This window comes from Zonotrichia albicollis, chromosome 1 (assembly GCF_047830755.1).
Source record: "Zonotrichia albicollis isolate bZonAlb1 chromosome 1, bZonAlb1.hap1, whole genome shotgun sequence".
Classification (NCBI taxonomy): domain Eukaryota; kingdom Metazoa; phylum Chordata; class Aves; order Passeriformes; family Passerellidae; genus Zonotrichia; species Zonotrichia albicollis.
The window spans coordinates 71,892,930-71,905,290 of record NC_133819.1 but is presented as its reverse complement, the minus strand read 5'-3'; the positions used below and the strand labels follow the sequence as shown (position 1 = coordinate 71,905,290).

The 12,361-nt window shown below is 39.0% G+C and overlaps 1 protein-coding gene across 1 annotated transcript; it reads left to right on the top strand.

The window, feature by feature from the left end:
• The first annotated feature begins 4,995 nt into the window (after positions 1–4,995).
• LOC102063172 (ovalbumin-like) lies at positions 4,996–9,914 on the top strand. The gene is made up of 7 exons (XM_005481674.3): positions 4,996–5,163; positions 5,773–5,823; positions 6,369–6,497; positions 7,163–7,280; positions 7,992–8,134; positions 8,309–8,464; positions 9,519–9,914. The coding sequence occupies exons 1-7, from the start codon at positions 4,996–4,998 to the stop codon at positions 9,912–9,914; spliced, it is 1,161 nt and encodes a 386-aa protein (XP_005481731.2).
• The last annotated feature ends 2,447 nt before the right edge of the window (positions 9,915–12,361 follow it).

Sequence of the window (12,361 nt, the reverse complement as noted above, 5' to 3'; positions counted from 1 at the left end):
TTTTAGGGTTGATGTTATGCTGCTGGTCTGCTCTGATCCAGTTCTTCACTTGCTCATGGGTACATTCTGTTGCTTAAAATGGGCCTTGCATTAACTCCCAGTCTGAGCACAGAAAACCACACCAAACCCCTCATAAAGAACACAGCTTCCCTTTATCAAACATTATCACAGCAGAGCATTTTATCCTCTGTGTATTTGCTTGTTGTGGGTGTGTTCTGAACCTGAAACTCCAATTCTTGGAGAGAAAACATGATTTTCGTATAACTTATGCAACAAAGCTCTGCATCAAATGCATACAAAGCTGTTCTGAAGATATGGAACCAGGACACTACACAGAAGTTAAAATCACCAGATTTAAAAAAAAAAACCACTGGTATAATATAAATTCTATTCTTGCAGTGTGATAGTGTGTAAAAAAAAAAAATCACCAAAAGTGCAGCTTCTTCCTGAATTTGTTTGTAAGTCCTAAAATTCAGATCATACGAGATGAGCTGGACTTGTGATACAGGTCTGGACACTTCTGTAATTCATGTATGATCAACCAGACTAGGGGAATGGGAATTGTGGTTGTTTAGCAGAGAGTCTTGAAGGACATTTGAAAGGCGGATTTCACTGAGTTAAATACACTGACCAACTCTCACATGCAGCAATTGAAGACCAGTGTTATAGATATTTTTTGTGAAAAATTTTTTCTTTGAGATTTTTCTTTTTTCTGAGAAGCTGTAGCTTCAACAAAAAATGTAAACAATAGTTATCTGCTGCTGTGGAATGTAACAAGTGCATCTGTGATTGGTTTTTTGTGAATGTTTAGATTTGCTGACTACTCACGACAGAGCTGTTCTTGCTTTCTACTTGGACACAGAACTTTGTTATAATTTTTTTTTATTCTTAGCTAGCAAGCTTTTGAAAATTTTTCTTTCTATTTTTATTAGCATAGTAATAATGTAATATATATCATAAAATAATAAATCAGCCTTCTGAACATGAAGTCAACATTCTCATCCCTCTCTCACCCTGAAAAACCCTTGCAAGACCAGCAACAGACCAGTGTGTTGTAAGTAGAACTAAATCCTCGTAGACATGAAGTGGCCCTGAACAGAAAAAGGATAAGGAGTGAAAATAGTGGCATAAATCTGAGGTGCACTATGAACAATGTGATGAAACAGCTTATTAAGTGAAGACACACAGGTTTGAAGAATCATACAGTATCTCAAATTGGGAGGAAACTATGAGGATCATTGAGTTCAGCTCTCTGATCCTTGCAAGACCACCTGCAAATAAACCATATGACTAAGAGCATTGTCCAGATACTCACTGGGCTCTGACACACAGGGTGCTGTGTTACTTCCCTGGGAAGCCTGTTTCAGGGTGTGACTGACCACTCTCTGGATGAAAAACCTTTCCTCAGTGTCCAATCTGAGCTTCCCTCGATGCAGCTTCATTCCATTCCCTTGTGGCTCATCACAGGTCACCAGAGAGAGGAGAGCAACACCTCTCCCTCTGCTGCACCCATTGCAGAAGTTGTAGGCTGAGATGAGGTCACCCCTCAGCCTTCTCTCCTTGTTCTCAAGGCCTTTCACCATCTTTGTCACTCTCCTCTGTACAGGCTCTTACAGTGTGATGTCCTTCTCACGTTGAGGTGCCCAAAGCTGCACACAGAACTCGAGGTGAAGCCACATCAGTGCAGAGTAGAGTGGGAAAATCATAGAATCAGAGAATAGTTTGGGTTTCAAGGGACATTAAAGATGTCCTCTGCCTTTGGCAGGGTCAATCACCTCCCTCAACCAGCTGGTGATGCTGAACCTGCTGCACCCCAGTATGTGGTTGGTCCTTTTGCCTACCAGGACACACTGTTGACTCCTATTCAACTTGCCATTGACCCACACCCACAGATCTCTTTATGAAGGGCTGTTTTTAACCTCTCATCCCCCAATCTCTACTTGCAATGAGGATCACTCCACTGCAGATGGAGAATCTGGCACTTGCCCTTGTTAAATTTCATACATTTGGTGATTGCTGAGCTCTCCAGTCTATCCAGATCTCTTTCTAAGACCCTCGAGGGAGTCCACAGCTTCTCCTAGTTCAGCACAGCTGGCATTAGCCCACACTGGCTAATGTTCACTTCAGCTTTTTCATCATCATCTTAGAAGGATGACTAATAATTATTATTTTGTGGGCACAAAGCTTAACAGGAAAGCAACGTGTGATGCATGCCCTGTCACTTGGGGTCCAGGCACATCTCCCACTATTTAATCATATAAATAAAAATATGTCAGATTTTCTTCTGGCTACCTAGCACTTCTAGAAAGCACTTCTGCCTCTCCTGATATCTGTGTTACACCTCACCTCACCTCCTGAGCTACACACTGACAGACAACAACTCATCAAGGGGAATGTAGATTTATATGGCACATTTATTTCCACAAGAGGAAGCAGACTGAGGTAGAGAACACTGCACTGCCTAAACTTTTGACAGTAGTAGAGGAGACTACTCTGCTTAACAGAGATCACAGTTATGTCCCATATGTTCTAAAGAATTACATCATACAGACTTTGAGATCTCCCCCTCCTGCCTTCCCCCCTTCTCGCCCCGCTTTTAGAAATCACACTGTGCTTTGCAGAGGTCAGAATGGTTTCTTAACTGTTTGTTCATTCTATTAGTCCAATACAGAACAATAGCTTTTATAAATGAAATATACTTGCTATTATATATTATGATTGTCCCACAGACCATGAAGACTCTAGCTGGATTTCACAGCTCCTCCATCATCTGTCATGCCATTAAGTTACTCATGGAAGATCTGAGAGATACAAGGCAAATGCATACACAAATACATTTGAACTGACTGTTTTTTACTTTATCTAAAGTTATGTGTTGCTGTTAATCCCTGGGAATAAAATACTTCGCTATAAAATCACTCTCACAGAAAGCTCTTTTATAAATATTTCTCAAAGAAAATATTCCTGGTTTCGACTTTCATCTCAATTGGTTTTGTCACATGCACCTACTTTATTTCCCAAATTTTTTTAGAAGAATAAAAGGCTAAGTCCTGTCCTCCTGTCTCTTCTGTCCAGCATGGCTGCTTTTTGTACATTCAGAAAGGACTGAAAGAGAGTTCTGGTCTATTACTACAACCTTAATACCAATTGACTAATTATTGATGTATTGACTAATAACTGCTAATTATGTGTGACATCACTAAGGTTTTCACATTTTTTGTTTCTTACTGCCATCCCAGTATCTTATTGCAAATGAGGCATTGTTTCCCAGCCTCTTCTCCTGCCAAATGGTCCTGATGTACTGGCGGAAAGCACTGTTAAAAAGGATAAAATACTAATATTTGTTCTCCCTTCAATCAAACCCAAACCCATTGAAACAAAAAAACCTGACCTAATACCATTAATTTATTTTTATGGTGTCAAAAGCCAAACTTCTGAGGGACAGCAGTGGGTGGGTCACAACTCAGACTGTATAAATTCCCAAGGGTTCAGCCAGTATACCCACATACAGCTGGAAAGCTGTATTGTCTTTGGTGCTGAAGCCTGAAGGTAAGCATTTCTCTAGAAAAATTCACCTTCTTAGTGCATTATTCCTTGGTTCTGACTAAACTTAAAAAGAGAGAAATTATTGTCTTGTGTTTGATATTTTTCAGGACAGAATATTTACATGATGTTCTCTACAAATCTCACCAGTGAGAACATCACATGCATTCTACAGTATTTTGTTATGTGTAAAATCTGAATGTTTGTGGTTTTGGGGAGGTTTTAAAAGTTATTCTCTGTGCTTAAAATGTTATTTTGTGCTCAAAACATTATTTTATTTCAGAGCATCTTATCTTCCTATTCCGTATCTTTTAAGGTTGATTTTGACAGACAAGCAAGAAATTTCCTTGCTTGACCTCTGGTTCAAAAGTGTGCATTGAGAGCAGAACTGTGGTGTTCAGTGAATTTGCTAAGTTTATTTTAGTGTGAAATTTCTCTAAGTGTTGCCTTCCTGAAAAATACAGTTGGTGAACACAACATAAAAAGGTACATGGGTGTATAGATGTATAATTTTTAAATAACTTATAAGTGGGAACATATATACAGAAAGGAAAGTGAGAGAAGAATGTGTGTGTCTGTATGTGTATATCCAGAAAGCCAGTCACAAAACACTTTGGTAGAGTCTAACACTACAAAGAGGAACTTGAGATTCTAGCATTTAGCTCCTATGTAAGGGGCTGGATTTTGAAAAACAGCAATTTAATTTCTCAGACAGACTACAGTCTGAGAAAACATAGCATGTTTGTGTAAAGCAGACTATATCTGAAAGCACAATACAATGAAACATCAATTTTTCACATCAGTCTTGCTCCTAGATTCAGTGACCTTAGACAAATTATATTGCCTGTCCATGCTTCTATTACTAAAACAAGGGTAAGCTACAGGCCTTTGAAGATCTACTGACAGTAAGTACTGTGCAACAAATAAATACTTTATTACACCTACTTATTTTTGGAAAATAAAAATAGCTAGCCTCTGCTTTTACCTTTATCTGCCCAGAGCTAAACCAAATGGAAATATAATTTGTGCTTAAATTTCCAGCTTTGCAAGCATATGAAAGAGAGAATATTTTCATGTTTTCATCAAGCTGCTACAAAGTACTAAGGAATTGTAGCCTTCAGTGAATGAAAATAAGTACAGGCAATTGTTGTTTGACTTCTTTGAAAAGGTAAACAGAAATCACATACAGATTTCAGAGCTCTGAGGAACTGTTAAAAAGCTGAATGTATAAAAATGCAGAAGGAAACAAATTTGTGAAAACAGAATTTCTAACATGCATGAGAGGTGAGCAGAGCAACAGATATGTTAACATAGAATGATTTCCACATTACTAGTTTATATTTTATAGCCTGAAAATTCCTATTAAAGTGCACGTGCTGTGTGTGTATTCTATTCCCATCATTACATTGCTATTGTCCTTCTGTTCTCTGCTCTAGGCAATACTGCTGCACAATGGCTTCCATCGGTCCAGTGAGCACAGAAGTTTGCTGTGACATTTTCAGGGAGCTGAGAAGCCAGAGAGTCCAGGAGAATGTCTGCTACTCTCCTCTACTCATCATTTCAACCCTCTCTATGGTCTACATAGGTGCAAAAGATAACACCAAGGCTCAGATAGAAAAGGTGAGACTACATTGAGGATTTAAACCCTCCAGAGCCACATCCCTTAATGATATGATAATGTCCCTCAGAGGCTAAAAGATGTGGATCCAGAGTTAACAAAACCTGTGGCCACCTGAAACTCCCACAGTGCTAAACAAATGCATCAGCCCAAAATCTTGAGACTGGATTTAAATTTTATCATAGTTTAGCAGTAGAATTCTCAAAGACAAAAATACATTCTTGCAACACTTTTTTTTTTTTTTTTTAATAGGGAAAGGAAATAAAATCTATAGGGAAAGAGCCAAAACATATCCACAGACTGCTAAGTGTTTCATGTGTTTCCTACAGCTCTCAATATCTTCACAAAGTGGCTGGCTTGTTACCTACAAGAGGGTTGACATTATTGGTAGCACACACTGGAGCCGAATCCTAGATGCTCAATAGAAAAAAGGATCATCTAAGCAGGCAACAGTCTGCATGGCTGTTCAGAGATGGTACAGATAGGTTGCACTTTTTGAGTCATTCTCAATTAGTCAATCGGTTTGCTTCAAACATGATGTGTTAATCTCTGTTGCACAACCTTTTTCTTGTCATACCAGTTATTTCAACTACTGTTATTCTTAATTACAGGCTATCCACTTTGATAAAATCCCAGGATTTGGAGAGAGTACTGAATCTCAGGTACAGAAACAATTTAATCCTTTCTCTATGTCAGTTTCTCCTGGGAGCAAAGTCTATCAGATAAAGCAGTCTTGTAGCAGTTCCAAACTCACTCTAGTGTGCAGCTAGTGCCCTTCATCCAGCATTTGGGGGAACACCTCATTCATAAGAATGAACAGAGAAGGTAGGTAACAGAGAATTCAGAGCAAGCATAAAATGAAACCCATCACCATAATATTGGGCCAATAGGGGGAAATTATAGATATTTGTATAACTAGACAAAGTAGCTGGGTGCTAGTGGTTAAACACAACATGTTGGGAACTGACCTGCTGAAGCTACATTACTGTAGCAGAAAATTAAAAGTCCCCCCAAATGGCATGAGGAAATTACAGTAGAAAACCAGCACTGAAATATATATATTACAAAATTACTACATCAGCATAGGAGGAACAATTTTATAAGCAAAAGCATCAACTACTTTACTCCTTTCATATAGTAAGTAATACCTACCCATTATTAAAACTAGGGTAACATCTGTATTTTTATTTGTATTCATGTCAATCAGTGCGGCACCTCTGTGAGCATCCACGCTTCACTTAAGGACATTGTCACCCAAATCACCAAACCAAGTGACAATTATTCCATCAGCATCGCCAGCAGACTTTATGCTGAAGAGAAATACCCAATTCGGCCGGTGAGTTGCTCTAAGATCTGATCTGAATGTCAAAACTGTAACTTTCTGTAATACAAAAAGCACTAACAGAAGTGAAGGGTCTGCTAAAGAAATTTTCTTCCATATGGAGCAAGATTCCATAAAGATTCTATCTATCACAGCCCTAACCCCTGAAACTCTTGAGAAAAAAATGTAACTAGCCAAAAAGATGTTTTTGCAAACTACAATAAAGATCCAATCAAGTCAAGGTATAATTAACAAAGAGATAACTCCAACTCTTTTCTCAGATTGGAAAACACACCTGAAAAAAACTTCAGGTTCTCAAAAATATTCCAAGGTTTTCCATTGAAAGGAACATTTAATTTCCAATTCAAGGAGAATACCATTGCAAAAAAAAAAAAAAAAAAATTAAAAGTGGGCAAAGAGAATAAAAACCTCATACTTAACTGAAATGAATGTTGGTTTTAGATTAAACTCAGTTCTGGAAAATATTTTTTAAAATGTGGGCATATACTTTTGCTTGAAACAATGCATGTCAAATCTTAAGATGGTTATGAACTAGCTCATAGTTTACTGATGAGCCTTAATAAGCAGATTGCTCATATCTGTTAATTTCATTCTTGCCTTTTACATCTGCAAAATGCTTTGACATTCTGAGCTGAAAAGGGCATACTCTTTCTTTGCAGGAATACATTCAATGCGTGAAGGAACTGTATAAGGGAGGCTTGGAATCGATCAGCTTTCAAGCAGCTGCAGAAAAATCCAGAGAGCTCATAAATTCCTGGGTTGAAAGACAGACAAATGGTAAGAGGAAGCCAAATGTCAGCACAAGTACTTTCCCTTCTGCCACCATGTCTGAACAACATGTAAGAACACTTAAGTCAGGTGATGAAAAATCAAAACCTCTCCCTGTGCTCATTTTCCTGGATAAGAGATCAGTTCCCAGATACAGAACTATCATCTAACAATTTCTTTTTCCTCAGACACATCCCTGTTAGAAGACTCTCTCTATCTGTAGAGGCTTTCTGGATATGTAATATTTCCAGTCCAGATAAAAGGGACTAAAATATGCTAAAATATTTCCAGTCCTGATAAAAGGGACAGCACTAAAATATGCCTTTTACACATTGACAAATAGTTTGACACCAATGTTTCCACTTTTGTTTGATGCAAAAAGTATTAAATGTTTGGTTGGGAGACCATCCTGGGATATAAGGTTCCAAGAGTTCTTCCTGTTGACACAAAATATGCTAATTTTGTATCAAGTAAATCTCTGGATCTTATATCTCTTACTATAATTCTTTATAGGGAGAGAAACAACAACCATTACCTAGAGCAGTAAGCAAATCAACCTTAGAACTACAACATAACAGCTACAAAACTGAAGCAATGTCCTTTCCCTACACTCTCCTTCCCACAAATTCTTTACCCTCCATTTAATGTTGAAATTGCCAAGTAAGATGTGTTATACACAGATGTATTATACATGTTCTCTTTTCCTGTGCATTTTGAAAGGGTCTATCAAAAATATCCTTCGACCAAGCTCTGTGAGCTCACAAACTGACATGATCCTGGTCAGTGCCATCTACTTCAAAGGACTGTGGGAGAAAGCATTTAAGGAAGAAGATACCCAGACAGTTCCTTTCAGAATTTCTGAGGTATGTGGGCCTACATCACTTTAAAGGTGTCATGTTCTAGAATTTATGAAGGGAGTTGACGAGTTGCTGTATAATCTTCCCGAAAAACAGCAATCAGCTTTAACCATAAGTAGGCATTTCTACACTCTAGGAATACTCTTTCTGAAAACTATATTGTTTTCTTTGGTTTTGCAGCAAGAAAGCAAACCTGTGCAGATGATGTCTCAGATTGGTACATTTAAAGTGGCAGAGATCCCTTCTGAGAAATGCAGAATCCTGGAGCTTCCATATGCCAGTGGGCGGCTGAGCCTGTGGGTGCTGTTGCCTGATGACATTTCTGGCCTGGAGCAGGTACGGCCCTGGCAGCTGGCTTTCAGAAAACCATGAACACAGTGAAATTCTAGGTGCAAAGAAGATCTTCACAATTAAGTTATCTTAAAGCACATCCCCAGCACAGATCTGAATATTGGCAGCATGGGATTGTTGCATAGAGACACACAGCTCTCTCAGTGGTCCTGCAAAAGTTTGTGTGAGGATGGATTGCTAAACAACTGCTTTAGAGGGTTAAATTTTTGTCACTGCAGAACAGATTTTTCTCAGATAAGCAGCTGCTACTCCAGCACCTTGAGCTCCAAAGCTTTTATATTTCAATTTCTGCGTACTGGGAAGTTCAACTTAGCTTGAGTATTTGTAATTATTGAATGGTCTGACAGTCTTCAACATGGTTCCTTCATGCCTTCAAAAATTAAACCATCTAAAAATATGAGTATTGGAATGATTAAAGCAATTTCAGAAAGTAAAATATACATCACATATTACTGTTGGTAGTCATTTGCAGGAATGCAGTTTGAATAGGAAAAGTTATGCAATAAATCCGAGTTAATTGAAAAGATTGCACCAATTCTAAGAACCTAAATTATAAAAATAAAGAGTCGTTTGAACACAGCTAAATTTATTCAGTAAAAACTGATAGCTCATTTATTACTGAAGAAATTTAGCTGTGTTAAAATGCCTCTTGATACTTCAGGTATTAGTAAAATCTTTAACACTTCCTTACTTGGAGGTCTTAAATGTAAGTAGAGCTTACAACTCATAAGTACAGAATGGCTTCTGGAATATATTTCTGAAGAAAAGAAGATAAATTGGCAAGAGCTTTGGGAAATTTGCTGAGTAGCCATGTAGTCAGGACTATAAATTGCCAGTGAGCCTATTAAAGAAATAGGAAGCAGGACAGAGAAGAGAGAGTCATGGTTTGCTTTCCTCTTCTAGCCACGTTAATCCATATGTACCCAGAAAATGCACCATAAGAAAAGCAGTCAGTTTAAGAGAAAAAACCCACAATGGTACTGCATTGCTAGGTGTCGGGCTCTCATCCCAGAGATCTAATTTGTTTGTTTCCTTGCAGCTTGAGACCGCAATCACCTTTGAAAATCTCAAGGAGTGGACCAGTTCTAGAAAGATGGAAGAGAGGAAGATTAAAGTTTATCTGCCCCGCATGAGGATTGAGGAAAAGTATAACCTCACATCTGTCTTAAAATCCTTGGGTATCACTGACCTGTTCAGCTCATCAGCCGATCTCTCTGGCATCTCTTCAGCACGGAGCCTGAAGGTGTCTGGAGCATTCCATGAGGCATTTGTGGAGATCCAAGAAGCAGGCAGTAAGGCGGCACGCTCATCAGGAGCTGGGGTAGATGACATAAGTGTCTCTGAAGAGATTAGAGCTGACCACCCTTTCCTCTTCTTGATCAAGCACAACCCAACTGACAGCGTCTTGTTCTTTGGCAGATGCTATTCCCCTTAAAGAGAGGAAAGCTGAAAGAGTTTCTGTCCCTCACAGCAAGACCCAAAGTGTTGCAGTATCAAGGGTAAAAAGAAACACAAACTTTCTCTTTTGTCCATATTTTCTAAATCCAGAATGCTTTATTTAAAAAAATATTAAAAAAAAATAAGTTAAGGCAGAGAAATTTTGCCTGGAAAGCAGAGGCCCTTTGCCTTTCCTCTGTGATGAGTATTATTATTTACTCATAGGTGAAGAGTTAAAGGAATGAAAATCTGACCCAAAGAAAGCATGAGCACTAACAGAGATGTTCCTGGTGCAATTTAACAATAGTGCAGAATCATCACACTGAAACAACACATCCCCTTTTTTGGGGAAAAAATGCAATCTTCTAACTTAGCCAGATTTCTCTACAGACAAATTTCATGATGACTCCCTTGGAATAAGTCACTCAAAATTTCCTAAATTAAACTCTAAACTACTATCAATCATACCTACTCTGACAAAGCAATTGGTTTTTATTTCTACCCCTGATACTGCAAGGCTTTTCCTCCCTTTTTAAGGATGCATTATAGAAATTTTGTAATTAATATTTCTTCTTAAGCCTTTTTGGATCAATCATCATGACCAAGTGTGGTGGTTTTTCAGGTTGCTATTCAAATTTTCTCCATGTATCCTATCCCTGTATACAGTGGGTCTTGTGGGTGAACATTTTGCTCCTTTAATCATAATAAAAACTCACTTAAGCAAATGCTTTTCATTTGGAGTATTTTAAATGCACCTGGGACAGAGAAATCCTGGCTATGTGTACAAATCTGCAGCTTTGGGTGGATGGCAAGTTGAACATAAGTCAGCAGTGCCCTGGCAGCCAGGAAGGCCAGCCTGGGGTGTCCAGGGGGAAATAAGGCACAGCGTGGCCAGCCAGGCAAGGGAGGGGATTGTTCCTGCTCTGCACCGGGGCAGCCTCACCTCCAGTGCTGGGGGCAGTTTTGGGTGCTACTGTATAAGAAGAACATCACACTCTAAGAGTGTGTGCAGAGCAGGGGGACCAAAATGGTGAAAGCTCCCAAGGGCAAAACTTAGAAGGAGTGTCTGAGGTCACTTGGCTTGCTCAGCTTGGAGAAGAGGAGACTGAGTGGTGACCTCATCTCATCCTACTGGGGCAGGGGAGGGGGAGGTTCTGCTCTCTGTCTGGTGACCAGCAAGGGCATGAGGAAATGGAATGAGGCTGTTTTGGGATTTCAGGAAAAGTTTCTTCATTCAGAGGACTGGTCACTGGAACAGGTTTTCCCAGGAAAGTGGTCATTGTGCCATGCCTTTTAGAGTTCAAAGAGCATCAGGACAATGCTCTTAGTCATATGGTTTATTTATAGATAGTTCTGTGAGGAGCAGGGAGTTGGACTCAATGATCCTTATGAGTCCCTTCCAACTTGAAATATTCTGTGTTTCTGCAATTTTTCTGCCTGAGTTGGTTCATTGATTTCAGAGAGATGAGGAATAAGTCTGTTGTAACTCTGGGCTAAGACAGAATACTTAGACCAATTTTCTGCCAGGAAGGGATGTGCGTGACCCATACCCCTCATGCATGCTACTCAAACTAGTCAGATGAAACAATTTCTGCACAAAACATGATTCATCCAGTTTCTCTGAAACAGCAGTTGATAAGCAGTCTGAAAAGCAGCTGGATATGTGCAGAATCTACATGCCACTGAGACAAAGCATTGCCTCAGAGAATACAGGGGAATGGGAAATGGGAAGGAGTTTTTTACTTATATTTATGGTGTGTTTAAAAAGCTTTATGGGCTTTTATTCAGAAGCTAAAGAGAATAATCATGCTAGCAGATGGAATGTCTATGGTGAGTTATAGTTTTTCTCTGGAATCAATTATTCATCTCTTTGACACTGAAGCAAGAAAGGAAACAGAACTGTGTGGAACTGTCACAAAAAAGCACCAGGACAGTGAAACAGAAAAACTTTGGGGTGCAGTTAGTGGAAGAAGGCTATGCTCTTTCCTGATTCCAGTATATATATAGCACCAGTGCTGGGAGAACTGTGGTGGAATGTTTTTTCAGTTCCACCACACAATATTTACTTGTTCTACTTGCTTTGGATTTACCTGCCCCATCCTCCAAAATAACACATACTTTGGCAGGACCTCGGGGACACAACTTGCTGGCAGCAAAGATGATCTTGCAAAAGAACAAAGATAACATGACACCACCTTCACTGGTGTGTAAATAGTTCAAATATATTCCTTCACTTTCTTTTATCTTAGCTGATTGCTGATCAAGAGATAACAGAGGGGAAACTTACTGCAAGAGAGCTAATAGTGTGTTTACTACGGTCCTAGAGTTTCTGTTGATCTGGTCGTGGAAATAGGGCACCTAAATTCCCAAGAACACTTAAATTTCAGCAAATTTTTTCTAAAACTGCAGTATTTCCTGGCTGTGTAAATTTTTATCAATTAAAGC

Bases quoted from the DNA above. Each gene is read 5' to 3' on its own strand.
- LOC102063172 (XM_005481674.3), top strand. From the start codon at position 4,996: ATGGCTTCCATCGGTCCAGTGAGCACAGAAGTTTGCTGTGACATTTTC. The intron at 5,164-5,772 runs GTGAGACTACAT...TCTTAATTACAG, and splicing joins CCAAGGCTCAGATAGAAAAG to GCTATCCACTTTGATAAAAT. The intron at 7,281-7,991 runs GTAAGAGGAAGC...GCATTTTGAAAG, and splicing joins GGTTGAAAGACAGACAAATG to GGTCTATCAAAAATATCCTT.